This window comes from Neofelis nebulosa, chromosome 8, assembly GCF_028018385.1.
Source record: "Neofelis nebulosa isolate mNeoNeb1 chromosome 8, mNeoNeb1.pri, whole genome shotgun sequence".
Taxonomy (NCBI): domain Eukaryota; kingdom Metazoa; phylum Chordata; class Mammalia; order Carnivora; family Felidae; genus Neofelis; species Neofelis nebulosa.
In genome coordinates, this window is record NC_080789.1 from 26,517,109 (window position 1) to 26,544,657 (window position 27,549).

The window sequence follows — 27,549 nt, forward strand, 5'->3', positions numbered from 1 at the left end:
TTAGGACTAGGCTTAGCATTTGTAGGTATTCAGTAAATATTTGTTGAATGTTGAAATGACTCACATGAGCTGCCTGCCACAGAAAACCTAGGCAATAATCATCATAATTAGCTACTTGTTCTTGGAAGAGAATTTGGAATGACTCCATCTCACTGTTATTCTTATTGTTTCTGTTTCAACTTTTCTACAGCTCCATTCTCTGTTGTACTTTGGCCCTGTGGTCTGTCTACAATTTCTGCTTCCATTATTTCCATAATTACATTAAAAATATAAAGTACTTGATCTCATAGTTGCTCATTCAACAACGTATTCATCCTTCATTTTTTGATTTCTCCTCATGACCAATCCATTAAATCTCTCCTTTCAATAATTTTTGCTGTAGCCTCTGAAATCTATCCCATTACCTATATACATATATATGTGTGTGTGTGTGTGTGTGTGTGTATATATATATATATATATATATATATATATATATATATATATATTGCAGTCTCATTTTATTTTATTTTAGTGTTTATTTATTTTTGAAGGAGAGAGAGAGCATGAGCAGAGGAAGAGCAGAGAGAGAGGGAAACAGAATCCAAAGCAGGCTCCAGGCTCTGAGCTGTCAGCAGGAGCCTGACACAGGGCTCGAACTCACAAACTGTGAGATCATGACTTGAGCCAAAGTCGGACGCCCAACTGACTAAGCCACACAGGCGCCCCACAGTCTCCACATTTTAAAAAAATATGCCCTCACTGAAACCTGACCTGGTCCTGGCAACCCTTTTAAGTGGAATTACTCTTCCCTTCGTCTGTCCTGCAACTAGGGAACAAGAAGGAAAAATCCATATTTGTGAACCCACTTTTGCTTCCAGACAGTTGTTTGACTAACTGGGTTAAAATGGTTTTGCTTTTGGTCTTCACTGCATCCATCTTATCCTTATTTATTTCTCAGTGACCAACCTATAAGATGTTCCCCAACAGTCAATGAAGAGCTTGACTTCTGTCTAGCTCAATTTGTTACTATTTTCTATCCTTTGTCATTGTTCTTTGTGACGACGCCATTCATATTGTTGATCCACCTTAGCCTTATAGTTTATCTTAACTCTTATATTCTTTATCTTTATTCAACTTTAGCAGCCCCTACACTTAGCCATTTCTTGGACCTTGTCATCCCTTTGAACTGGTCATTTCAAATACCTATTTTTTCCCTCTTATCTACTTCAATCTTACTGAAGACATTAAAATTTGATAGTCAAACTGATAGCAAAATTAGTTCTTATACTTTTTTTTTTCTTCCACTCTGTTAACCTGGCTCCCTTGCCTCCCATTTAGTTTGAAATCTATTTGTCCACTGTTTACCTATGCTCTCACTTGTACCTGAGCAAAAGCTCCTAGATGGAAATTCTTTAAACTTCTCACTATCTGAGAATTTCTATCCTCATCTATTCTCTCCTCCCTTTCTATTTTAATGAAGATATCCCTTCTCCCTTTACGTCTCAAGTGTTCTGATTCCCATCTCCTTTGCTTCCTCTAGAGTCTTGCTTCACTGATTATCTTCTTCATCTATGTCTTTAATTTCTTTACCTCAGACTCTTATTTTGCCTTCAAGGTCCAGCTCAAATTGCATTTCTCTTATGTAGCCTTTACTGATACCCTGAAGGAAGTTAGTTAATTGCACTCCCTTCTGTATTTTTTAGTTCTACTTTAAGACTTGATTTCTTTTGATTTGTTGTGACCTACCTTAAATAGTAAAAACTTTCTCATCAAAAGAGATACTGTACTTTATTCCTAAGTCTGCAGCATTGCATTTTGAAATAATTTGTACTGAACTCTTTTGTTACTGAGGTTAAGACCATTGAATTCATTTCTAAACCCTAATCATCTCTATTAATTTTTATTTATGTTAAATTCCATAAGCCCTTACAATCCTAATTGTAATGATCTTAAATTGTGGACTAACTTTCTTCTAAAAAACTGCCATATGGGTTGTAGATTCTAACACTGCACAACTCTAGTGAAGTGAACTGAAGAAGACTTTGTCACCTCTTACAGTCTACCATAATGATGTTCTTACTTTTCATGTTTTCATGATAGTCTTTTGCTTCAATTTTTGTTTGTAGGGCACTGTTTTCTTTCATACCTACGTAACTTATTTAGAAAGCATTCAGACCACATTGCTTTCTTAACAGGATCTTGTTTCTTCCTGTTCAGGTATATTCAAAATCTTGACCAGAGCTAAGATTTACTTGGGACCTAACTTTTTAACTCTGGACCTGAGCTAGGACCCACAGTGTTTTCTCCTCTGTTTCTATCTTCATGATTTTTAGAAAGAAATCTTTATTGACTCTGTGACCTAGAAGCACCAAGTTAATGACATCCATAAACATTTAAGGGTGAGATGCAGAGAAAGTTTCGGAGAGTAAAAATGTAGCTGGAATTATGAAACAAGAGTATGACTGGTACTGTTAAAGAAGCAAAGTAAGAGCAAGACTCCCCTTTCCTTTAGATCCGTTGTTTCTAGCATTTGTATGTAAATATCTGAGGAAGCATTGGGTCTTACGGTTTCTTCTGTGTCATATTGTCCAGTCACCTTACACATTTAAGTGTCTAACCCAGGATTTAGGTTGGTTCATTCATTCCGTCAACAAATATTTATTGAATTCTTATTAACATTTCAAGCACAGCCTTAGGCTCTTGAGAATGTCGTCTTTCCAATAAGCAGTTTTACCTGGGTTGATAAGACATGCTAATAATGCCAAACTCTAAATAATAAATGCCAAATGAATTATATTTGAGGTAAATGTTTGAGGGATTTTAAAAAGGGAGCAGTTGAGGGCATATCCTATCACATATTGGCCTATCCTATTAGCCTAAAGTCTTTCTTATGAGGTTAGTTATTTGGTTACCAGAGATGCTCTATGTTTTAAGGTTCTGGTTAAAAATGTATCATTCCTTTGAAAAGGACACACATTATATAAGCATTCATCTCAGGGATGAAAACTCATAATATATTTTATAGAATACACTATGGTGTCCTGTACTAGATAGTTTTCTTTTAAATTTTCAACTTAAATCAGTAAAATTGCAGCATAATTAGTAGGAGAAGAACCCTTACTTGGGTTAGAAGACCTGGGTCCTGTCTTCATTTGGCTGCTTGGTAGCTATGTGATTTGGGCCTGAGCCTCAATCTCTTTATCTATAAAATTGAAATAATAAAGATGACTTTGCTTACTTTCATGGACTTATTGTGAGAAATTACTGCAGTTAAAAACAGGGAGACTTAATAGGCATTAGAGATACATTTAGGAGCTCCAAGTCTGGTAAGTGAAAGTGAGGTAGCAGTGTGGGTGAAAGCATTGTGTGAGCTGTGTGGTCATAGACATGGCTTTGCCCGCACTGGACCACTTTCTGATGCCTTAGTGACACGTTATGCACTCTTCCACCAAAGGCTGTTCAGGTTGTTCCCCGCGTTTATCAAAATCATACCCATCAAATTTATATCTCCATGTATGTAGTCTCGTCTTCCCAGACCTACTTGATTTCTCATCTTCTCTATGCCAGAAGTTTGTAGATTTTTCCACAGTAAAAGCAGAAATTTGATACATCTTAGTTACATGTGAACACACCTTCCTGAAGTCAAAATCTTTATCAAACTTTTATCTGCCACTTAACAAGCACAACACCTGGGGTCAATACGGGTACTCTAAAATGATTGTCTAATTCATTGAAATATAGGAACTATGGCTTCTTAATAAATGTTTTTGTTGGGCTGTCATTTTTAGGTTAAAACTTCAGCAGCAAATTGTGAATATTGAAAATGCAGAGAAAGAAAAAAATGAAAATGCTGACCTGAAACAGGTAATGATTTTAGCAAACATTTTGCTTTTATTTTTTTATTTTTATTTTTAATGTTTTATTTATTTTTGAGACAGAGAGAGACAGAGTGTGAGCAGGGGAGGGGCAGAGAGAGAGCGAGGCACAGAATCTGAAGCAGGCTCCAGGCTCTGAGCTGTTAGCACAGAGCCTGACGTGGGGCTGAACTCCCAAACTGGGGGATCTCTGACCTGAGCCAAAGTCGGACGCTTGACTGAGCCACCCAGGCGCGCCTTGCTTTTATTTTCTTAAGTGCTTCTTTAAATCTGTATTTTGAATGTATATGTGTGTGAGTTTTGATTTTTTTTTATTGAAGTGTAATTAACCTACAGTGTTCAGTTAGTTTCAGGTGTGCAGTATAATCATTCAACAATTCTGTACATTACTCAGTGCTCATCACTATAAGTATATTCTTAATCCTCTTTATCTGTCTCAGCTCCTCTGAGAGAATGGCTAAGAGGTAAGAAAAAGTGAAAGAAAATGAAGATTTGTTAATTTGCAAAATGAGGGTGCCTGGGTGGCTCAGTCAGTTAAGTGACCAACTCTTGATTTAGGCTCAGATCATGATCTCAGGGTCATGAGATTGAGCCCCCCATCAGTCTCTGTGTTGAGCGTGGAGCCTGCTTGGGATATTCTCTCTCTCTCTCTCTCTCTCTCTCTCTCTCTCTCTCTCCCTCTCTCCCTCTCTCCCTCTCTCCCTCTCTCCCTCTCTCCCTCTCTCCCTCTCTCCTCCTCCTCCTCCTCCTCCTCCTCCTCCTCCTCCTCCCCACTTGTGTGTGCACTCTTGTTCTCCCCACCCTGCCCCCAAAAAAGAGTAAAATTGCTCGTGGAGGAAGTAGGTATAACTGTGTTCCAAATGAAGATTATTTGGATATAACTAAAAATCACCATTTATCTTCCTAGCCTGTTAATTTTTAACTAGATAATTAGTTACTTTTCATGAGAAAATGTACTCCCACATAAAAGTACATTAGGATGGAGAAAAAGCATGAGTGACATTTCATGGTTTGATAAATGGCTCTAGAGGCCAAGGAAGCCTTGCCATTCATTAGGTTTCTTAGAATATCTCTCTTCCACCCAACACTGGGTATGTGGAATGCTTAGAAACCACTTAAAAACAATGTAAGAGTGATCCTTTCTGTATTAATGATTCCAAACTATTTAGAAAGCAGAATTCCCGGAAGAGTTGCTGATTATAGGGTACATGGGAATGGGAGAACAGAGTCCCTTAGCAGCTTTCCCAGCTGATGAGCTTTTAAAACCTGTTCTTTCCTAGGAGGTAGAGGAAGTTCAGTGGAGACTTTTTAATGGTTGCATTCTCCTTTCTCACTTCCCTACTTTCCCCTTCTTACAATCCTTTTCCCTACTCCCAGTAGCTCATCTGGTCTGCTTATTTTGGGAGGAAGAGGAGAGGGCTTAGTGGATTGAGGAACAGGGTTCTTGATAGACTCTGGTTATATTAGGCAATGATACTATGCTATTGGATCCTAATGCTGCTGCGGTTTATCATTTAATTTCCGGGTGTCCTTAGGACAAATCAGTTGGGTGGAGGATTTGTCAAGGAAGATGCTTACAATCCTGTGCCTCTCCCATTCGTTCGTTATTGCATACATGGCTGTATGTTTCTCTTTCTTCTCTTTTAAGCAAATCAGTAGTTTGCAGATCCAAGTGACCTCACTTGGACAGTCAGAGAATGAGTTGCTGAATTCAAACCAAATACTGAAGGAAATGGTAGAGAGGTTAAAACAGGAATGCCGAAATTTAAGAAGCCAAGCTGAGAAAGCACAACTAGAAGTTGAAAGGTAGAGTTTGCTCTTTTTTATGTACAAACTATTTCTTCTTTCTGCTATGTTATATGTAGTTCTTTTAATGACGATTCCAATGTTGAATGTGTTTTGGGAGCTAGTTACAAATACCCTTTGACAGTATACAATGGTATTAGGTAATGTACTTTCTATTTCTAGAGAATGACCTTTATGGACTCTTGAATTTTTTAGAAAAGGGGGCATTTAGGGCAGAAGACTTTTTTTTTTTTTTTTTTTTAACAAATTCTGCCTGTCCACCGTGTTCTTTTGAAAACCCTCAAAGAAACCCTTCTTTATTCATTGAGTAAACCAATACATTAATACATTTTTTACTCCAAATATCTAAATTATTCTTCTGAATGCCAGAGAACAGAAAGAAATTTTGTGATATGCAAAACTTACTTCCTAGAATTAGAACTATAATATCTTGGATTTTCCCTTTGAAAAGCTCATTTATTTGTTTATATTTTTTGGTCTTGAAATTTATTACTAGTAGACAGTGTATATAGTAAACTGGCAAGGAGATGATTTTTGTGATGTTCAAGATCTTACATTCTCTGGAAAATTTTGTTTAGATATGATAGAAAACTGCTATTTTGTATTTGCTTTGTCTTCATGTTAGTATTATATTTTTGTTTGAATCTACAAAACATAATTCTTTTCAGATTTTCTCTTCTGAAGGCTACTTTGCCAAATAAAATTTTCTCCCTTCAGTGTCTCATTATTTCATATTTTAAGACTGTCTGTGGTTTCACACATGCAGTTGAATTTCAAGAAAAGAAAGTAAGCAAGTTATTTGTCCATAATGTGTTGTGACATTCCATAGGGTCCAAATTATTTTGCAAAAAATGGAAATTTATATCTTGAAACCTGAAGTGTTTGATTAAAATGCACTTAAAATTCTAAGACAAAAAGCATTCTAATGACAACTTAGCTAGCAAGTTTAAGTAATTGATCATTGGTTTCTGAATGTTATTCATAAGATTACATGGCAGAAAATAGCTGGATGACGTGTCAGTTGAACATGATTTTGGTCCCAGCTAAAACACTTAAAGTCTATATGACCTTAGGCACATAATCTGATGTCTCAGGATTTATAAATCTCATTTGTACTGCCTATATATAGTAATGATACTAAAAATTATGCAAAGTGTGCAGAAGAGCTTTAAAGATATAGGTTGTTTTGGTTCCTTAAAATATCATTATATAAATTTTAGTTTAGTCTGAAAACATCCTGCATTAAGACTTGATACCTAGGTTGATTTTTAACCAGCTTTATTAGACCCAGTTTTTTTTTTTAATGTTACATTTTTTATTTAAAACCTAGTTAGTTAACATATAGTGTAATGTTAGTTTCAGGTGTAAAATTTAGTGACTTATCACTTACATATACCCAGTGCTTATCACAACAAGTGTCCTCCTTAGTACCCATCACCCATGCTAGACCTAGTTTTTATAGCATGGTGGTTATCATGATTCGAAGCTGGTTATCAAGTGTTGGTCTTGCTGTTAACTGGGTGTAAGTCTTTAAGCAAATCCATTAACTGCTCTCTAGACTTTAGTTTTCTCATCTATAAAATGGAGATGATAGTAGTCCCTAACTCAAGGGGTTATTGTGAAGAATAGATGACATAGTACACACACTGTTCTAAGCACAGCATCTGGCTCAGAAGAAGTACTCAGTAACGGTACTGAGTACCATTTAATTACTCAGTACTCAGAGAAGTACTCAGTATAAGCAAATACATGGCCATGCAAGAGTGCCTGTAGTTGGATAATTAAGGATGTGCTGAAGCAGGTACAGCGTTTGATTCTACTTGGGATAATGTCTATTTAGTCTTAAGAGTTACTGTCTGTGTTTTGCATACATTCTTTTGACAGGACTTTGGAAGAGAAACAGATACAGTGGTTGGAAGAAAAGCATAAATTTCAGGAACGTCTCACTGACAGAGAAGAAAAGTATAATCAAGCTAAAGAAAAACTGCAGCGAGCTGCAATTGCCCAGAAAAAGGCAAGTGGTTCTTATTAAAGTGATTTCTATAGAGTAAAACATAATTAACTATTCTGGGAGAATAAAATGTAATTAAAACTGAGATTTTAGTGTATGTTTAATTTGATATTTAAACATGACATTTTGCTGTCAACCTTGCAGGGATAAATTGGGAAAATGCAAACTGCTCAACAGGTTTATTTCTAAATTTTGTGTTCAAGTCGGTTTTTCAGAGCTGTCATGCATTTTCCCACAGTGTTTTTTCATTGATAAAGTTTCTAGACCAGCCCTTATAAGTCTTAGTTATTAACTCATTCTGCACTTAAATTTACAGGATGATTAGGTTTATTTCAACTGTGCTTAACTAATACTTTTTTTTGGCTAAAATGATTTTTTATTTCCAACTCAGGAATATAGGAGTGAGTATCTCCTTGCCCTAGCAGGAGAAACTAGGTTTCCCCCTGACTTCTGTAGTAGCCATGATAGTTACCACAGCTGTGATCTTATTTTTTTGAAATGTTTATTTGTTTATTTTGAGAAAGAGAGAGAAATCACAGGGCAGGAGAAAGAGAGGGAGAGAGAGTATCCCAGGATCTCACAAACTGTGAGATCATGACCTGAGCTGAAATCAAGAGTCAGATGCTTAACCCTCTGAAACACCCAGATGCCCCAGCTGTGGTCTTTTTTAAGTTTCACCTTTGTAGGCATATTTTCTCCATATGTTTTCTTGGAAATAGTTCAGAGCGTCATGGGTATAATGTAATCAGATGATTCATCTAAGTCAGTGGTTTACAACTTCTTTCCTACTTCAGCAAACCCAAGGAATGTAGCATGGCCCCATCAGTAACCATGACTCATGGCGGCAGTGATTCAGTACTTATTTTCAACAAGATTTGGTGTGTGCATGGAGCTGGGGGTGAGGAGTAGCATAAAAATACCATAAATGATTTACTATGTCCCCATTTGATAAGTTCATTTAGCAATGGCATTTGTTTTGGGAAGATGAGAACATCTGAGGTGAGAGTAGGGCACTTCTCATAGGCACACTAGTATCTTAATGTCTGTGGGTTTATTGGAAAGGTTAGCTTTTCATATTTGCATAAGAGAAGAGAACTGTATATCATTTACATATTCTGAATTTGGAAACCAAAGACACAGTTCCTAGACACCTATTTATGGTTATTGGATATACCTGCCAAATGCATCCTGATAGTTGGAGTGACAGTACGAGAAGTCTCCAAGTCATTGCTTTCCCACTTTCTTGATTTCTGAATATTGCTTTTCTCTTCTCATAATGCTGGAAGTAGTGTAACATTGAGATTAGAAAAGGGAATCTCAGTATTTTATACTTGAATATAAACACTGTCTTTGTTTGTATTTCCTCCCGTGTGTGCCGCTTCTCTTTCTTTCTGGCCATACAAGTACTGAGCGGTGCATGGGTATTGGTGGAATTTCAGTGAAGTGTTTTATGGCTTGGGATGATCTTGGAAATTTCACTTATGGTTCCTAGTACTGTTTGAAGCCTAGAAGCATCTGAAGCCAGATTTTAGCCAAAAATCAGTAGAAATTATTTTATCTTTTGATTTTATCTTTCACAGAGAAATGTTTATGTTAAGGTTTTAGAGTTGTGCATCATAGAAACCAGATTCTAATTACTATTGAGGTTAGTTTGGGTTGACTTCTGTTGGAGCAAAAGTGACATCCAGTGGTGAGAGAGATTACCAGCTAATCATAGATACTAGTAAGAAGGGAAGAGGTGATAATTTAAGAAATCTGCAAAACAGCCTTTCATCAGTATTGTGACCTGGGGTGAATTTTTTCCTATTGAAATACCTGCCAAATGATGGGTGTGAACATCGGGAATATCCATATCACTTTTGAAAATGTGACCTGTGGGTTATGATTTGAAGTCATAGGAAATTGTTAAGCTCAATTCACTGAGTAGTTATGACCCAGAGCTGTCTTACCGCGTGGGACACTTCCCTAGAGGCTTACAACTTTACATCAATTAAAGTAGAAAAATAGACAATATATGTGGCATAGAAATACTATAAAAAATCTGTGAGTACATATAATTTTAGGGCTCAGGAATTTTAGCATTCAGATAGTTTTTACAGATTAGGAAACTGAAGTGGTAGGTAGCCAAGATTACTTGACTAGTAAGATTCAGTGCCATGACTAAAATTTACATCTTTCTGTTCTTAATCCTTTGTTCTCTCTGCACCGTTACTCTTTTAGTTTCCCAATTTCCCGAATACTTGACTGCTTTTCTCTTCATTGTACCCATATGAGTCTTACTTCTCGTGACAGAATAATCGCTATGAAGTGAATTTCTTTAAGTCAGACTCTTTCCATTCTAGTTAAAGATAATGCTTCTATATGAAAATTTTGGCTCTAAGATTATATAAATATAATTCATAGGAGTGCAATAGACTTGTTAGGTTCTTTAAATGACAAAAATCATAACTTTCTTATGTTGTAAGACTTAAAGCAAGCACAAAATATTAACTCTAGAGCAGAAATCATAATCCTTTAGAGTTGCTTTCCTGTGAGTGGTTCTTATAACTGGAGAGTGGCAGCTTTATTTTTTTCCCCAGGCTAGAAAAGATGCCTCATTGCCATCTGAGTGTGTTTCTTTACAGTTGCAACCTCCTATGCACAAAGCTTATGTCATTTCTGTTAAGTGTTTTTAGATAGAATCTTTGTGTGATGATATTTTACTTTGTTGATTTGTTTGGAAGAACTTGACCAGGTATCTTGAGTTAGGATGCCCTTCTGTGATTGTTGGCTTCTGTGTATATTTTTCTCTATACATTGTTGAAGTGTGAGTAAGAAGAGAGATCTCTTGGTTTGAGCACAGTGAGTTGTCCTTTTCCTTTTAAGGCACTTGAGATGACAACTTGTTATTTTTATTCTAAGGTACATCTCTCTGAAATTATTCTTGGTTAAATTATGGTTATGAATGTTTTTCGGAAAAGACATGAACCGTAGTCTTAAACTTCTAAAGTGTCTATTGAATATGTTGGGTGGCCTAGCATTCTATTATACACTTAGGGGAAAATAGAAGCCATGATTAATTCCTGCCTTTGATGACCATATAATCTAGTTGGAGAAGTAAGGTAACATGCAATACCTAAACAATACTAATAGTCACTCCCAGGTGATCTGTATAGACCCTAAAGTTTGAGAAGAGTGTCAGAGGGAAGAAAGCCTGAAGACAGGGAGGCCAGTTAGGAAGCTCTTGTGATAAAATGAGGTAAGAAGTGTGGAATTTCGGCTTGTGATAGAGGAATGAAGATGAAAGGTGACTCTTTAGAATTATTCTGAAGGAGAAGATTTATAGAATATGGTGCTAAAGAATAAAGGGAAAATATGACATGTTTTAGCTGTGAGAGTATATAAATGGAGTTGTCGTAATGGAGTGAAGAACACGTGTCAGTTGAGTAGAAAGAGAAGGTATATTCTACTAAACACGTGTCAGATCTGAAGTATGACAGTGCATCCCTGGACTCGTGTCCTAGACTCTTAGGTGAAAGTGCTGTGTAAATAACTAGAAATAATGGAATGTACACCATGGGGATCAGTAATTCAGATTAGAGATAAAGAATTAAGACACTTGAGATTTTGAAGATGATTGAGGAATAAAGACTAAGAAGCGAATTAACTTAGAAAGAAGAACTGGATTTAGTAGAGGAATGGTCATAGAGGTGGAAGCTACAGTGTGGTGTTGTAGAAGCCACTGGAAAAGAAAGGTATCCAAGATAAATGGTTGGTTAGTATGATTACTGAAGAGTTCGTTGAATTTGGCTAGAAAGTGGTAAAAGGGGAATCCCAGGTTGGGTTCTTGTATTAGTGTTCTTTTGATTTTTCTATTGCTCCGTTGTGTTGGAATATTTTTTTTTTTTTAATTTTTTTTTTTTCAACGTTTTTTATTTATTTTTGGGACAGAGAGAGACAGAGCACGAACGGGGGAGGGGCAGAGAGAGAGGGAGACACAGAATCGGAAACAGGCTCCAGGCTCCGAGCCATCAGCCCAGAGCCTGACGCGGGGCTCGAACTCACGGAGCGCGAGATCGTGACCTGGCTGAAGTCGGACGCTTAACCGACTGCGCCACCCAGGCGCCCCTGTTGGAATATTTTTAACACCAAGGCATCCACTTCGCAATCCTGTGATGGCATTGGACTGCTAAAGTCAAAATTGAAATCATTCCTTACAGCCAGTGTCCCCTCTGAACTCTTCATCTCTTTCGGTAGCCTGTCATTCTTCCTATCACTTAGGCTTCAAACCTCTGATTGACCCCGAGGGCTCCCTTCCCTCAGATGTAGGCAATCACTCTATTGGTTTCTGAGGGCTGCTGTAACAAATTACTGCAAATTATGTGGCTTAAAACATCAGAGAGGTACTATCTCATAATCCTAGAGGTCAGAAGTCTAAAATCAAGATGCCCTTAGGACCATGCTCCTTCCAAAGGCTGGATCTGTTCCACACTTCTCTCCTAGCTGCTGGTGGATGCTAGCAATCCCTGGTGTTCTTTGGGTTGTAGGCATATCACTTCATTCTGTGCCTGTCTTCATCTGGTGTTCTCCCTGTGTGTCTTGTCTCTGAGTCCACATTTCCCTCTTTTCATAAGGATACCAGTCATATTGGATTTAGGGGCTACTTAATCCAGTATAACCTCATCTTAACTTGATTATATCTGTAAAGACCCTTTTTCTAGGTAAGGTCACTCTGGAGTGTTTTACCAACAGCCAATTTTCTAATTCTCTGGACACCAGCTAGGTGGGTGTCCAGTGGTGCAGTTTAATTCTGACACTTCATCAGATTCCACAAGTTAAAGGGTTCAGTCTCACAAGACTGCCCCGATGTCAGATGCCAAGTTCCAGGCCACTTGTACTTCTGACCAACTGGCTATCAATTGGGGGTTCCCATGACCCCCTCCTCAGATTTGGTGATTTTCTAGAATAGCTCACTGAACCCAGGAAAACATTTTACTTACATTTACTAGTTTATTATAAAGGATGCAACTCAAGAACAGCCAAATGGAAGAGGTGCATAGGGCAAGATATGGAAGGGGAAGCATGGAAACTCCATGCCCTCTGAATGTACCATCCTCCTAGCTAATCAATGTGTTCACTAATCTGGGTACTTTCTGGGTCTTCTTGTTGAAAAGTTTTTATAGAGATCCATCTCCGGTCCCCCTTTCCTCTGAGAAGTGGAGAATGGGGAGTAGGGGGATGTGGCTGAAAGCTCCCACTCTTTTATCACTTGGTCTTTCGCATGACAACCCCATTTTGAGTTTTTTAGGGGCCCCCGACCAGAAGTTACCTCATTAGCATAAATGCAGGTATGATTGAAAACACCGGTTATGAATAACAAAAGACATGCCTGTCACTCAGGAAATTCCAAGGATTTTAGGAGGTCTGTGCTAGAAACCCAGGACAAAGACCATATAATTTTTTTTTTTTTTGATTTTTAATGTTCATTTACTTAGAGAAAGAGAGAGAGAGAGAGAGACAGAGTGTGAGGAGGGAGGGGCAGAGAGAGAGGGAGACATAGAATCTGAAGCAGGCTCCAGGCTTTGAGCCATCAGCACAGAGCTGGACATGGGGCTCAAACCCGCAAACTGTGAGATCATGACCTGAGCTGAAGTCGGATGCTTAACCGACTGAGCAACCCAGGAGCCCCCAAATAAATTTCTTTTTATATTATAGTCACATTCTGAGGTTCTCCAAGGACATGAATATTTTGGAGACACTCTTCAACCTGGTACAGTCACGAGGGCCTGTGAATTCTTTCTTTACAATGTGTCTTGCATTTTTTTCCCTCACCTCATTTCTTTTTATTCCTGTTGCTAAAGTCCTAGCTCAGGCTGTATCTTCTGCAAGGTTTCACTGTATTCATTTAGCCATATTCAACAAATTCATTGAGTGTCTACTATGTCCCAGGTAGTTTTGTTCACTGGAATACAGAAATAGAGACTGTGCTGAGGAGCTTACATTGTAGTGGGTGGGTGACAGAGTAAAGAAACTAGTATTTGTCAGGTGGAGATGTGTGCTAAGGAGAAAACTAAAGAGAATAGAGGATGTGTGCTAAAGAGAAAACTAAAGGGAATGCCTTTTAAATAGGTAGTCAGGGAAGGTTTCTCTGATTAAGGTAACATTGAGCAGAGACCTGAAGAAAAGGAAGGGGGATGCCATGTTTTATATATGGGGGGATAATGTTCCAGACAGAATAGCAAGTGAGAGAGAGAGGCAGAAGTCTGCTTGGTATGTTGAAGGGATACAAGGAGAGAGAGCTAGGTAGCTGGAATGGAGAGAAGTAGTAGGGGGGGCAGATGATGTTTTTATTCTGAATGTGATGGGAACACACTGGAGATTTCTAAATTGAAAAATAATATAATCTGCATTATATTTTAGAAGACCCTCTGGCTGTTGTGTAGAGAGACAAAGAGGACTCGGGAAGACCACTTTTTAGTAGTCCAGGGTGAAAGATGATGGTGACTTGGAATAGAGAACTTGTTGTGGAATGATGGTCAGATTCTGTATATATTTTTAAAGTAGAGTTTACAATAGTTGTCGGGCAGGAAAAATACAAATCAAAGATGACTAAGATGTTGAGTATGAGTGCTTGGTTAAAATAGAGTGGGAAAAACTTTAGAAGGAACAGGTTTGGCAGTAAAATAAAGATGCTTTTGTTGGACATGTTAACTCTTTGAGATACCCAATTAGACTTCCGCAGGAAATGTTCAGTAGTCTGGTGGATACATGAATCAGGAGTTGAGGGAGGAAGATTGGACTAGAAATAAAGACCTGGGAGCCATCATCACATAAATGGTATTGAAAGCAAAGGGATTAAAGGAGGTCACCTAGAAAGTAAAGGAAGAGTGAGGATTGAACTTTGAGGAATTTTGAAGTTGAGAAGAAAAGGAGGAAACTGAGAAGGACTGGCCAGGATGGTAGGAGAACCAAGATGGTACCGGATGCCAAGTGAAGAAAAGTGCTTCAAGAAAGATCAACTGTATCGAATGACATTGAGAATGAGATGATAAAATAGCAATATGAAGACTAGGAATTCATTTGGCTTTTTAGTGATTGTTGGTGGCTTGTCAAGAGTTGTTTGTGTGGAATAGAAGGAATACAAGCCAGATTGAAGTGGAAGATAGAGTTTGTCTAAGGGATTTTGTTGTAAAGAACAGGGAACTGGGGTGATTGCTAGGGAGGGTTGTGAGATCAAAGAGTTCTTTTAAGGGTGGGGTGAATTATAGAATGATCCAGTAGCAAGGGGAAAATTGATGATGCAGAAGAAAGGGGGGCACTTGCAGGGATAATATTCTTTAGCAGCAATTCAGAGGTGGAAGGCATAAGAACACAGTGTATCTATTATACCTGGAAAAAAAGCAAAATATATGCTTATAAATTTCTGATAAATCGATAGATGTGTGGAAATTTTCTCCTGATGCTACAGTTTTCTCAGTGCAAAAAGGAATCTGGGTCTTTGGCTCAGATTGTGAAGAGTGCAGGTGTCAGAGATCTGAGGAGACATAATAAGTTGTGAAGGAATGTAAGAGTTTGGGAGAGTGATTGGATGGGGAAATTAGAAGGACTGTCAGGTAACACAATGCACAGTTGTGTGTGTGTTTGCCGACTTCATTTAGTTGCATAGGTCCAGGCATGCAGTCTAGTTGTATTTAATAAGGGTCTGAGTTTTTCCAGGTGAGTTTGAAGAAGAGGGAGACTTGGGTCAAGGTAATGAGAATGTATGCAGAGAAATGATTATAGAGATAGAGGCTAAGGCATTCATTGGGTCTTTTAGTCAGCTAACCAGCCAGTGTTTTTACTGCATTCTAGCTATTTCCTGGCAACTGAAAGTGCTCAGTACATGGTTGGTTGTTTTACAGAGATGAGGATGAGGACAGCATTGTCCTGAACCCTGTCTTCAAGCTTATCTCCAGATGCGCCTTGTAAGGGGCAAACTTTGGAGTCTGTCACATACACTGATGCCGTATCAGACTTCTCAAAACAATGTCTTTTACTTATCAGTCCCTTGCTGGAGAACCCTTCAGGCAAATCCACATCCCTGTAGTAGTACACATTCTCCCTATTTCATTTCTTACCCATTCTACAAAGCCCTTTCTCATGACTTGGTACTTATTGACTGGAATTCCCTTCAGAAGTCCCTATATTTTGAATTACCTATAGTTAATATAGGGCCCAATTAAATGTGCACTCTGTGTGTGTATATATGTATGTGTGTGTATATACTTGATTAAGATTTGGTGATGAGCTAAAAAATTTTGTATTACAGTTTAAATGAACAATAAAAATGGAGAAAAATAACCAGATTTTAAGATTGCAAGTTTATACAATCATACAGTAATGAAATATTAAGCATTTCCATCTGTAAAATGTCTACTGAGGTGCCTGGGTGGCTCAGTCAGTTAAGCATCTGACTCTTGATTTTGGCTCAGGTCATCATCTCACGGTTCTTGAGTTCAAGCTCCGTGTTCACACTGTCAGTGTGGAGCCTGCTTGGGATTCTCTCTCTCTCCCCATCCCTCCCCCAATTTACTCTCTCTCTCTCAATAAACTTAAAAAAAAATGCTGCTAATTGGACTAAAATACCTAAAAGGAGCATATGCTTTTGATAATGACAAACTAGGAAATATGTGGGTCAACTCTCCATATGAAAACTAGAAGAATCAGACAAAGTATTTAAATAAAAATATCTCCCTGGAAGGCAGTGAACAATGAGGAGGCCAAGCTCCTGGAGAGGTGAGAAATTGAGAGAGGTGAGCATGGCATGTGAGGTTGCTTTTTCCTTAGAGGAAACTGCTGATTCTAGAAGAGGGAGTTGAGAGGCTGAGAAGTGAAGCAAAGCTTTTGACAACTTCACAGAGCTTGGGGAACAAAAATTGGAGTTCAGAATCTGCCGGAGAGAGGATCTCAGGTCCAAGTATACTAGTGCTTTGGGTTGGGACACTGAAGGGGAGGGACTTATGTTTAGACTAAGAATGAAAAAACAGCCTGGCCCTTGCAAGTATTGAAGCGTAGCTTTAGATAACGTCAGTTCTTATAATCAGATTAAATTTACCCAAATTGTTAGTGTTTGTAGCTGCCTGCAAGAAACAAATGTAAATCTACTTTAAGGGAAAACAACATTATGGACTTTATTTCCACAGTTTTTAAATATATAGCAAAAAATTAAAAATAGGCATAAATAAATAAAATATAATAAATAATAAAAATATCACTACATACCTAGTAGAATGGCTAAAATCTGAAACACTGACTGTACCAAATCCTGCAAAGATATGGAACAAATAGGAGCTCTCCTTCGTTGTGTGGAATTGGAACATGGTACAGCCATTTTGGAATGCACTTTGGTAGTTTCTTACAAAGGTAGACATAGTCAAACCATACCATCCAGTCATCATGCTCCTGGATATTTATTCAAATGAGTCGAAAACTTATGTTCACACACACACACAAACACAGAGAGTTGGAAGTAAGCAAGATGTTCTTCAGTAGATGAATGGATTAAAAAAAAAGACTGTGCTCCATCCATACAATGGATATTTTTATTTAGTGATAAAAAGAAACGAGCTGTCAAGCCATGCAAAGACATGGCAGAATCTTAAGCACATATTGCTAAATGAAGGAAACCAGTCTGAAAAGACTATATACTGTATAATTTCTATATACTATATGACATTCTGGAAAAGGCAAAACTGTGGAGACAGACAGAAATGCCAGTGGTTGCCAGGGGTTGTGGGAGTAGGGATGAATAGGTAGAGAACAGGAAGTTTTGTAGGGCTGTGAAACTATTCAGTATAATATCATAGTAGTGGATACATGACATCATGCATTTGGAAAAAAAACCTGTAGAACTGAACAACACAAAGAGTGAAACTTAATGTCAACTGTGGACTTTAGTTCATAATAGTGTTTCAAAATTGGCTCATTAATTTTAATAAATGTACCACACCCATGTAAGATGTTAATAGTAGAGGAAACTGTGAAAGGGGGAATATGTGGGAACTCTATACTTCCTGTTAGATTTTTCTGTAAACCTAAAGCTGCTCCAACTATTTATAAATCATCATCATACCGGCTACATGAGGAAATAAGATACCATCGAAAATCAAGAGAAATAATAACCAATATAAACAGACTCCCCATATCTGGGAATCTGGGAAATGGAATTATCAGATACAGACTTTAAAATTACCTTGTTGTTACATGCTTAGAAAACAACAGAAAAAGCTTGACAATTCCTCCAGAAAACAAAACTGTTAAATAAATGGCAGGTTTACAACTAATACACAATAATTGAATTATGAACTTAGTGGATAGATTTAACTGCGAACATCATCATCATCATCATCATCTTCAAGGTATTGCCAGAAATCAGTGAAACAAAATATATAATAGAGAAAATTAAAAATGCCAAGAGCTGATTTAAAAAAAAAAAGATTGGTAAAATTGATAAAGCCTTAGATTCATTTTTTCCTAACTGCTCACAAAATAGGTAGGTATGCAGGTAAACACAGATGCACAATACGATGAACGGAGAAGGGGTATCACTATATTTCTTTTTCTTTTTTTTTTTAAGATTGTATTTTTAAGTAATCTGTACACTCAACGACGTGGGGCTTAAATTTACAACCCTGAGATCAAGAGTTGCATGCTCTACTGACTAAGCCAGGCAGGGCACCCCCTCTTATGGATAGTAAAACAACAAGAATATTTTAAAAATAACTTGTGCAGTTTAGATGAAGTGAACAAATTCTTTGAAGAACATCTTAACAAAACCAATATAGGAAGAATTAGGTAATCTGAATAGTCCAGTATCTGTTAAGAAAACGGAATCTTTGGGGCGCTTGGGTGGCTCAGTTGGTTAAGCGTCCAACTTTGGCTCAGGTCATGATCTCACTGCTCATGAGTTCAAGTCCTGCATTGGCCTCTGTGCTGACAGCTCAGAGCCTGGAGCCTGCTTCACATTCTGTGTCTCCCTCTCTATGCCCCTCCCCTGCTCATGTTCTCGTTTCTCTCTCTCTCTCTCAAATATAAAATAAAACATTAAAAAGAAAGAAAGAAAGAAAGAAAATGGAATCCTTAATTTAAAACCTCTGCAGGGAAAATGCCTGGCTCATTTGGCTTCACTGATAAATTCTTCCACATACTAAAGGAAGAAATATTACCATTCTTAACACAAACTTTCCCAGAAAATAGAAAAGAAAGGAAAACATCCCCACTTGTTTTATAAGGTTAGAGCCCAACACAGCAATTATAAAAAAAGAGATACCATAAACAAATAAACAAATCTTAAATATTAGCAAACTGAATCCCATGATATATAAAAATTGTAATATATCATGAAATGTAAGGTTTATTTTAGGAATGTAAGGTAGCTTAATATTCAAAATTGATTAGTATAACTCAACACTGTAATGGAACAAAAAAAACTATTGTGATCTTAACAGACACATAAAAATAATTTGACAAAATTTAACACCCTTTCATGATAAACTCATTAAAATAGGAATAGAAGGGATTTTTGTACATATAAAAGTCCTACATCTAACATCATACTTATTGATTAAATATTTAATGCTTCCCTCCACCCATCCAAGTTCAGGAACAAAGCAAGTGTGTTCATTATCACCATTTTTTTTTTTTAACGTTTTATTGGAGGTGCTGGCTAGTATAATAAGACAAGGAAAAGAAATAAAAGATTTATAAAGATTGGAAAGGAGGAAGTAAAATTGTCATTCACATATGACATGATTGTGTATGAATAAAAATACAAATCTATCAAACTGTTAATATGTACAATTTAAAAATTGCTGGAAAAAAGGTCAAGTAAGTTATTTTTTTTGGTTATCCTATTATTTCTAGCAATTCTATGAATAATAACTAAATTTACTCATGTGAATCATTTTGCTATGCTTGCCTTCTTAGGCTATTACAACGTTTAACAACCTTTTTTTTGAAGTATAATTGACATATACATGTCAATTTCAGCTGGACAACATAATGATTTGATGTTTTTATCTATTGTGGAATGATCACAATAAATGAGTCCAGTTAATATCCATCACCATACATGTTTAAAAAAACCCTTTTTTTTCCCTCATGATGAGATCTTTTAAGATTTACTCTTTTAGTAACTTCCAAATACACAACACAGTATAGTTACCATGCTGTACATTACATCCCTGGAACTTTATAACTAAAGGTTTGTATCTCCTGACTTCCTTCACCCATTTTGTCCACCCCTTGTGTCCTGCCTTTGGCAACCACCAATTTTTTTTTCTTTTTTCTTTTTTTATTTGTTTTAACATTTATTTATTTTTGAGAGACAGAGTGAGACAGAGCACAAGTGGGGGAAGGGCAGAGAGAGAGAGGGTTACACAGAATCCAAAGCAGGTTCCAGGCTCTGAGCTGTCAGCACAGAGCCTGACGCGGGGCTCGAACTCATGGACCGCGAGATCATGACCTGAGCTGAAGTTGGCCGCTCAACTGACTGAGCCACACAGGTGCCCCTGAAGTTCTTCTTTATGTCTTTGAGCTTGTTCATTTGCTTGTGTGTTTGTTTAGATTCTCCAGATAAGTGAGGTTATACAGCATTCTTTCTTTCTCTGCTTGCCATTATGCCCTTAAGGTCCATCCATACTGTCACAGATAACAAGATTTCTTTCTTTTTTATGACTGAATCATATTCCATTGTGTATAAGTTGCTAGGTCCTATGGTAGTTCTATTTTTAATTTTTTGAGGAATCACCCTACTATTTTCCATAGTGGCTGTATCATATATTGCTGGTGGGCATGTAATTAATAGAACCACTTTAGAAAACTGGCAGTATTGGGGTACCTGGGTGGCTCAGTCAGTTAAGTGTCTGACTTCGGCTCAGGTCATGATCTCACGGTCCGTGAGTTCGAGCTCTGCGATGGGCTCTGTGCTGACAGCTTGGAGCCTGGAGCCTGCTTTGGATTCTGTGTCTCCCTCTCTCTCTCAGACCCTCCCCTGCTCATGCTCTGTCTCTCTCTGTCTCAAAAATAAATAAACATTAAAAAAATTAAAAAACAACAACAACAACTAGCAGTATTTACTAAAGCTGTGACTCACTCCTGAGTATATACTCAAGAGAAATGAGTACATATATCCACCAAAAACATGTTTAGGAATGTTCATAGAAACTTTATTCAGATTAAATTAAAATTAAAACAACTCTAATTTTCATCAAAAGAGAATGGATAAGTTGCATATTTATAATATGGATGACATAACAATGGAAAATAACTGTGCCATACAATAAAATGGCTTAGTCAATTAGACAACATATTGAACAAACAAACCCATATACAGAAGAGTATATAGTATGATTACTTTTTTTTTTTTTTTTTTTGATATGGGTAGATTGGTGGATAACCAGTCCTAAACTACCTGTAAACATATAAGTATATACTTATGTTAAGGACGGAAGAGTAGTTCCTTTGCCAGGGTAGAAAGTGGGAGGCAGGAGGCAACCTTTTAGGATGCTGGAGGATGGCAAGCAATGGGAAGCATGAGAAAGAATGCCCAGTGCAGTATTATTTCTCAACTGGAAATAACTCAGATGGCCCTCAGTGGTAGACTGGGAAGATATATTAAACTATGTGATATTCGTAAGTACAACACAACATGTGGCAATGAACTATTCCTGTAAGCAATAACATGAGTAAATCTCACAATCTGAGTGAAAGAAAAGCCATTTGTAAAACAGTTGAAAAAGACTATGATTCTGTTCAGATGAAGTTAAAAAATAGGCAAAATTAGCTTTAGAAGTAAATTGGTTACCTTTTCAGAGGACAGAAGGGAATAGAGATTGAAAGGAGGAAGGGTAGGGGCACTTGTGGTATGGCCATGCCCTTGACCTATGAGGTAACAGTATCAGCATTTGCTTCGTGGTTTCACATTTTGCTCTATACTTACATTCTGTGCATACCTGAAAGGTCTATAGCTACTAAGTGAGTTGCAATATTTATATGTATTTTTCTGTAAAAAAAAAAAAAATAGCCTCTTGACAAAAATGAAAAAATAATTTTTTAATGTACTACTTTTGCATTATACACTGATTTTTCCATATTAGAAAATTTTCCCTATGTAAAGTTTAAGTTTTTTTCTTTTTAATATTTAAAAAGGCATACTTTCAAACTGAGACGCATCCATAATCTAAGCTTTCTGATCTTTTGCTGCTTTGGTAGCAATTTATCCATGGTAAGCATGCTTTTAATTTTTAATTTTTAGTTCTTTTTAAAAACACATATCTTTGGGGAAAATAAAGAACTTGTGATTCCTTATCAGGTGACAGGCAAGCTCATTAGTAAAATTTGACTCCTTCCTTTTTTAGATACTTTATTTGCAGCAGTTTAGTTATTGATACCCATTTTCTGGTTTGGCATTCATATTTGTATGTCCGAAGCTTATTATCTTTGCAATTTTCAATGAGAATCCTACCTAAAATCTTTTTTCTTCTAGTATTCACTGAAAATACTTATCTCTAAGTAAAATTTCTTGTCGAGTAAAACATTCTCTCTATATTTTGTTCAAATAGGAGATTTTGTATTAATGTACTTGTTCATATTGTTTCTTTTTTTCTAGAGAAAATCCCTTCATGAAAACAAATTGAAGAGACTGCAGGAGAAAGTAGAAATCTTAGAGGCAAAGAGAGAAGAATTAGAAACAGAAAACCAGGTGTTAAATAGGTACTGTGTTTGTATAAATACATATCCCATGTAGTGACTTTAATATTATAGAGCTTTGATTCTGAGTATAATGCACTTTGTTTTCTTTCAAAATATATGTCTAGGGGTGCCCAGGTGGCTCAGTTGGTTAAGCATCCGACTCTTGTTTTTTTGTTTTTTGTTTTTGAACATGTAACGAATTGTCATTTTATTTGCAATTCCCTAGAGTAACAATGTTGGGCTTTTTTTTTTTTTTTTTTTTATGATTAAGTTAGCTAATATGCAGTGTGTATACAGTGTAGTCTTGGCTTTGGGAGTAGATTCCCATGATTCATCACTTACATACAACACCCAGTGCTCATCCTAACAAGTACCCTCTTCAATGCCCATCTCCCATTTTCCTTGCCCCCCCCCCCAACTCCCCACCCCCATCAACCCTCAGTTTGTTCTCTGTATTTAAGAAACTCTTATGGTTTGCCTCCCTCTCTGTTTGTAACTTATTTTTCCTTCTCTTCCCCTATGGTGTTCTGTTAAGTTTCTAAAATTCCACATATGAGTGAAAACATAGGATGTCTGTCTTTCTCTGACTGACTTATTACACTTAGCATAATACCTTCCAGTTCCATCCATGTTGTTGCAAATGGCAAGATTTCATTATATTTCATCACCGAGTAGTATTCCATTATATATACATACCATGTCTTCTTTATCCATTCATCAGTTGATGGACATTTGAGCTCTTTCCATAATTCGGCTATTGTTGAAAGTGCTGCTATAAACATTAGGGTACATGTGCACGTATGAATCAGCAGTCCTTTATCCTTTGTATAAATTCTTGGTAGTGCTATTGCTGGGTCGTTAGGGTAATGCTATTTTTAATCTTTTGAGGAGCCTCCACACTATTTTCTAGAGCGGCTGTACCAGTTTGCATTCCCACCAATAATGCAAGAGGGTTACCCTCTTGGTTTTGGCTCAGGTCATGATTTCATGGTTCGTGGGTTCAAGCCTCTCATCGGGCTCCATGCTGACAGCACAAAGGGCCTAATTGGGATTCTCTCTCCCTCTCTCTCTGCCTTTACCCTGCTCACATACTCTCTCTCTCTCTCTCTCTAAATAAAGAAAATATATATGTTTAAAAGAATTCTTTTTCTTTTTTAATGTTTATTCTTAAGAGAGAGAGAGAGGGAGACAGACATAGAATGAGTAGGGGAGGGGCAGAGCGAGAGAGGGACACAGAATCTGAAGCAGGCTCTGGGTTCTGAGCTGTCAGCACAGAGCCTGATGCAGAGCTTGAACCCACAAGCCGTGAGATCATGACCTGAGCTGAAGTCGGGTGCTTAACCGACTGAGCCACTCAGGCGCCCCACATTTAAAAGAATTCTAAAACTTTTTGTTATATTCCTAGTTCATTATCCTTGTTATTCATTTATTTATTTTTTCTGGCTGAATATCCCTTCAAACCAAAACACATGCCAGCCATTTTGTTATGGTTGGGACTCATAGGAAAGGTCACTGGCTTTGGTAGCTGGGAGTGGTGTGAGTTTTTAATACTGAAACAAGATAGTTGCAACATTGCATAGTTCCCAAATGTGGCTAGAACTGTGAATCAAGATTTTTGATTTCTTGGTGTGGAAACATATTGAGCCTGAATTCTGGATTTTCATTTACATTACAAACATAGCTAATAATCTGCATAATTAGCGTTTTTGAGCAGAGACAATTTACCTTATTGACTCAGTAGTAGTGGCATTGTAGGGCCTATTTGAAGTTAATAAAAACTTTTTGGGGTGCCTGGGTGGCTCAGTCGGTTAAGTGTCTGACTCTTGGTTTTGGCTCAGGTCATGATCTCACAGTTTGTGGGATCGAGCCCTGTGTTGGGCTCTGCACCAACAGTGCATAACGTGCTTGGGATTCTCTCTCTTCCTCCCTCTGTCTCTCTCCCAAAATAAGTAAATAAACTTTAAAAAATGAATAAATAAATAAATAAAAATTTTACAAGTTCAGCTAATTTTAGTGGTAGCCTTTCAGCATTTAGAAAGTGTCAGACTTTTCTGTAATGGAAATTGGCTGTTGATGTTTTATAATGTGCACTGGACATTCTTGAGTGTAATTATTACCAAATGGGAACAGTTGTTTTTTTAGAACACCTGAAGTTTATAGACTGTGGAGTCCATGCCAATTTCATAATACTGTGTTCCAAAGTAAGAAGCCACCAAATTCATTCCAAAACAAAATTCAATTTGCTACGTCTTCTATAACCATTAATTTTGAAATATTATCAATTCAAGATTGGGTGAGTATGGCACAGATCATCTAGACTTTTGAGTGGTTTTGAAGACTGTATTTTATTACTGGTGTGGTTGATGGTCAGAAAATTCATGTCCAAAAAGGTGATGATATGTAAAGGCCTGAAAAGTTACCTTTTTTATCCAAATAGTTTTCCCTAAAGTTGGGTAGCTTCATCTCTGTCATTAGCAACGTTTTTAAAAATTAGGTTGAACAATATGAAATTTCATATATTTGACCATATTTTACCTATAAAAACGGCAATGTCATAAGATTCAACGTAGTATTTTCTCTATTCCTATTTGATTCCTTCTGGAAAATAAGGCACACTTTCAGGATTCATGGGTTGGGGGAGTGGAGTGCAAGTGAAAGTAAAAGTATCAAAAGATTTTTAATCTTTGATTAATTGGCAAGTAAAACTTTAAAATGAATTGATAGCCTGCAATGCCAACAGTTATACATGTGATTAAGATGTCATGTTTCTGTTTACTTTTCTAGATAAATAGAATTTTATGTATGTATTATATACAGATAAGTCTTAGAATTTTGAAGTCTTCTTCCAATTTAAAATTATATTCTGTGAATCATCCTGTTTTTCAATACAGTATAACTGTATTAAAGAACAGAAACACTTTTTTTCTTTTTTAAGACAAAATGTTCCATTTGAAGAATATACAAGGCTTCAAAAAAGACTAAAGGACATACAGAGAAGACATAATGAATTTCGAAGTTTAATTTTGGTTCCTAACATACCTCCAACAGCATCCATCAATCCTTTTAGTGTTCAGTCATCAGCCATGGTTCCAGGCATGGACTTGTCGTTTCCTCCTCATATGCAGGTATGAGCATTTATGTTACAGAAAAAAAGTCACTAACATTTCTGTTAATTTTTACCTGTTTAAATTCAGAGTTAAACATTCATATCTTTCTTTACCATGGAAATGAGTGGGAGAAACAAAGTGGATTTGAATCTATTCTGTCCTTTAGTGATGTTGCTAGAAGTGAAATCTACTGGGCAACTGAAAAGAAAAAACTTAATCCATGGGTCTTTGACTCACTCAACTGCTACTAAGCATTTACTAATACTCCGCACTATGCATTTTCCATATCATATTTTATTTAATCCTAATGGAAAATACTTTGAGGGAAGGGTGTTATGATTCCCAATTTATAGATAAGGAAGCTGAGTCAGAGGGGAAGTGACTTACCTAAGGTCATAGGTAATAAGTGACAGAGTTGACTATCAAATATAAATCTGATTCCAAATTCTGGGCTCGTTCTACTGTATCACGTCCTTGAGATACTGAAGGAATCAAATTGGATGGTTTTCAAAAGATTAACTGTTAATAAGTAATTATATTTTATAATACTGTAAGCACCAAAGATTTTAGTCACTGAATTGAATCTCAGACCAAGTGCTTTATTTATAATGAATTGCTATTAAACTCCAGCCTTGTTAGAAAGTAGGCAAGTGAGTATGCCTGGGCCCTGAATTGGTATTCTTCTAATTTACTCCCAGGTAGGAGAACAGACTTTGTGTTTTGCTTAAGGCTAGAGCCTGAGGTGGGAGAGAAACAAGGACTAGTTAGTAGTCTGGCCCATACTGCTGTGTTCTTAGATTGCTGAAATGGTTATCCTTTCCTTGCCAGATCTTCTAGGGCCTGAGTAAGAGAGGCACCGAGGCTGTTGCCTAACAGTTCTTTTTCCAGCTATTTTTCTGTCGTTTTTTTTTTTGTTTTGTTTTGTTTTGTTTGTTTTTCATTTTTGGTGCTTTTAAGGAGGAACAGCATCAAAGGGAACTCTCTCTACTTCGCAAAAGACTAGAAGAACTAGAAACAACACAAAGGAAGCAACTAGAGGAACTTGGATCTCCTGGGGAATGATGTTCATGGAAGAAAGATCAAAAGGGATGAAATCACTGTGACTCAATAAAGCTTGAAGTTTTAACGTATGTGGCATTTAGATACTGTATTCCTGTTTGCCAGAACATTTGTGCCTCAAGAAAAGGTACCAGCTACATGATACATTGCATCAGTGTCAGGACTTTAGGATTATACTCAGGATAAGTGAAACATTAAAACGCCTTCAGAGATGTTTAGAATATTTATTGACAACTCTTTTGAGAATGTTAGAAAAGAAAAAAAAAAAAGAATTAGAGAATCAAGTTGTTAAATTATTTTATTAATTTCACTTGTTGAATTTTTTTTTTTTTTTTTTTTTTTTGGCATTTTACCTGGAATATGCCCATGTTTGATTCCTTCTGCCACTTTGAGATGCTTGACAGTAACGGGCAGTAAACATTCTGCAGTTTACCGTATACAAGAGGTCTAAACCTCGTTCTTGAAAAAAAAGAAAAAAGTTTAAAGGCAGCATTAAAAAACAAAACTTCGGGACACCTTGGTGGCTCTGTCCGTTAAGCGTCCAACTCTTGATTTCAGCTTGGGTCGTGATCTCACTGTTTGTGAGTTCGAGCTCCTCATTGGGCTCTGTAGTAACAGTGTGGAGCCCGCTTGGGATTCTCTCTCTCTCAAAATAAATAACTTTTAAAATAAAAAAAAACAAAACACGTTAAGACGTGTAAATATATAATGCTACCATTCTAAAAGCTGTGTGCATATAATTAAAGAACTTAATAAATATTTTTCTACATTGTCTTTTAATTTTGAGCATACACTCGGTATTTAGCAATGTAGAAAAATCTCAATGTTATTTTCTATTCTAACTCAAAACCACAAAGTACAAATAATTAAATCCTCTGATTTAATTAGTTGTGTAAAACAAGGGCCATTCATTGTAAAACTTGAACCCCCTGGGGTCCCTTAGCGGTAGTGTTGCCTCCTACTGTTTGGGATCTAACCGAATTATTACAAATGTCTTATC

The 27,549-nt window shown here is 36.9% G+C and overlaps 1 protein-coding gene across 5 annotated transcripts in view; it reads left to right on the forward strand.

Moving 5' to 3' along the window:
- The window catches only part of CEP83 (centrosomal protein 83), a 120,367-nt gene extending 93,171 nt beyond the window's left edge, over nucleotides 1–27,196 (forward strand). For all 5 annotated transcript variants that reach the window (XM_058741790.1, XM_058741788.1, XM_058741789.1 and 2 more), the window contains 6 exons: nucleotides 3,771–3,846; nucleotides 5,506–5,663; nucleotides 7,548–7,677; nucleotides 22,301–22,404; nucleotides 25,319–25,508; nucleotides 26,448–27,196. In XM_058741790.1, coding sequence (XP_058597773.1) covers nucleotides 3,771–3,846; nucleotides 5,506–5,663; nucleotides 7,548–7,677; nucleotides 22,301–22,404; nucleotides 25,319–25,508; nucleotides 26,448–26,552 — 763 coding nt within the window. In that variant the 3' untranslated portion in view covers nucleotides 26,553–27,196. The remainder of the gene's footprint in view (nucleotides 1–3,770; nucleotides 3,847–5,505; nucleotides 5,664–7,547; nucleotides 7,678–22,300; nucleotides 22,405–25,318; nucleotides 25,509–26,447) is intronic.
- The last annotated feature ends 353 nt before the right edge of the window (nucleotides 27,197–27,549 follow it).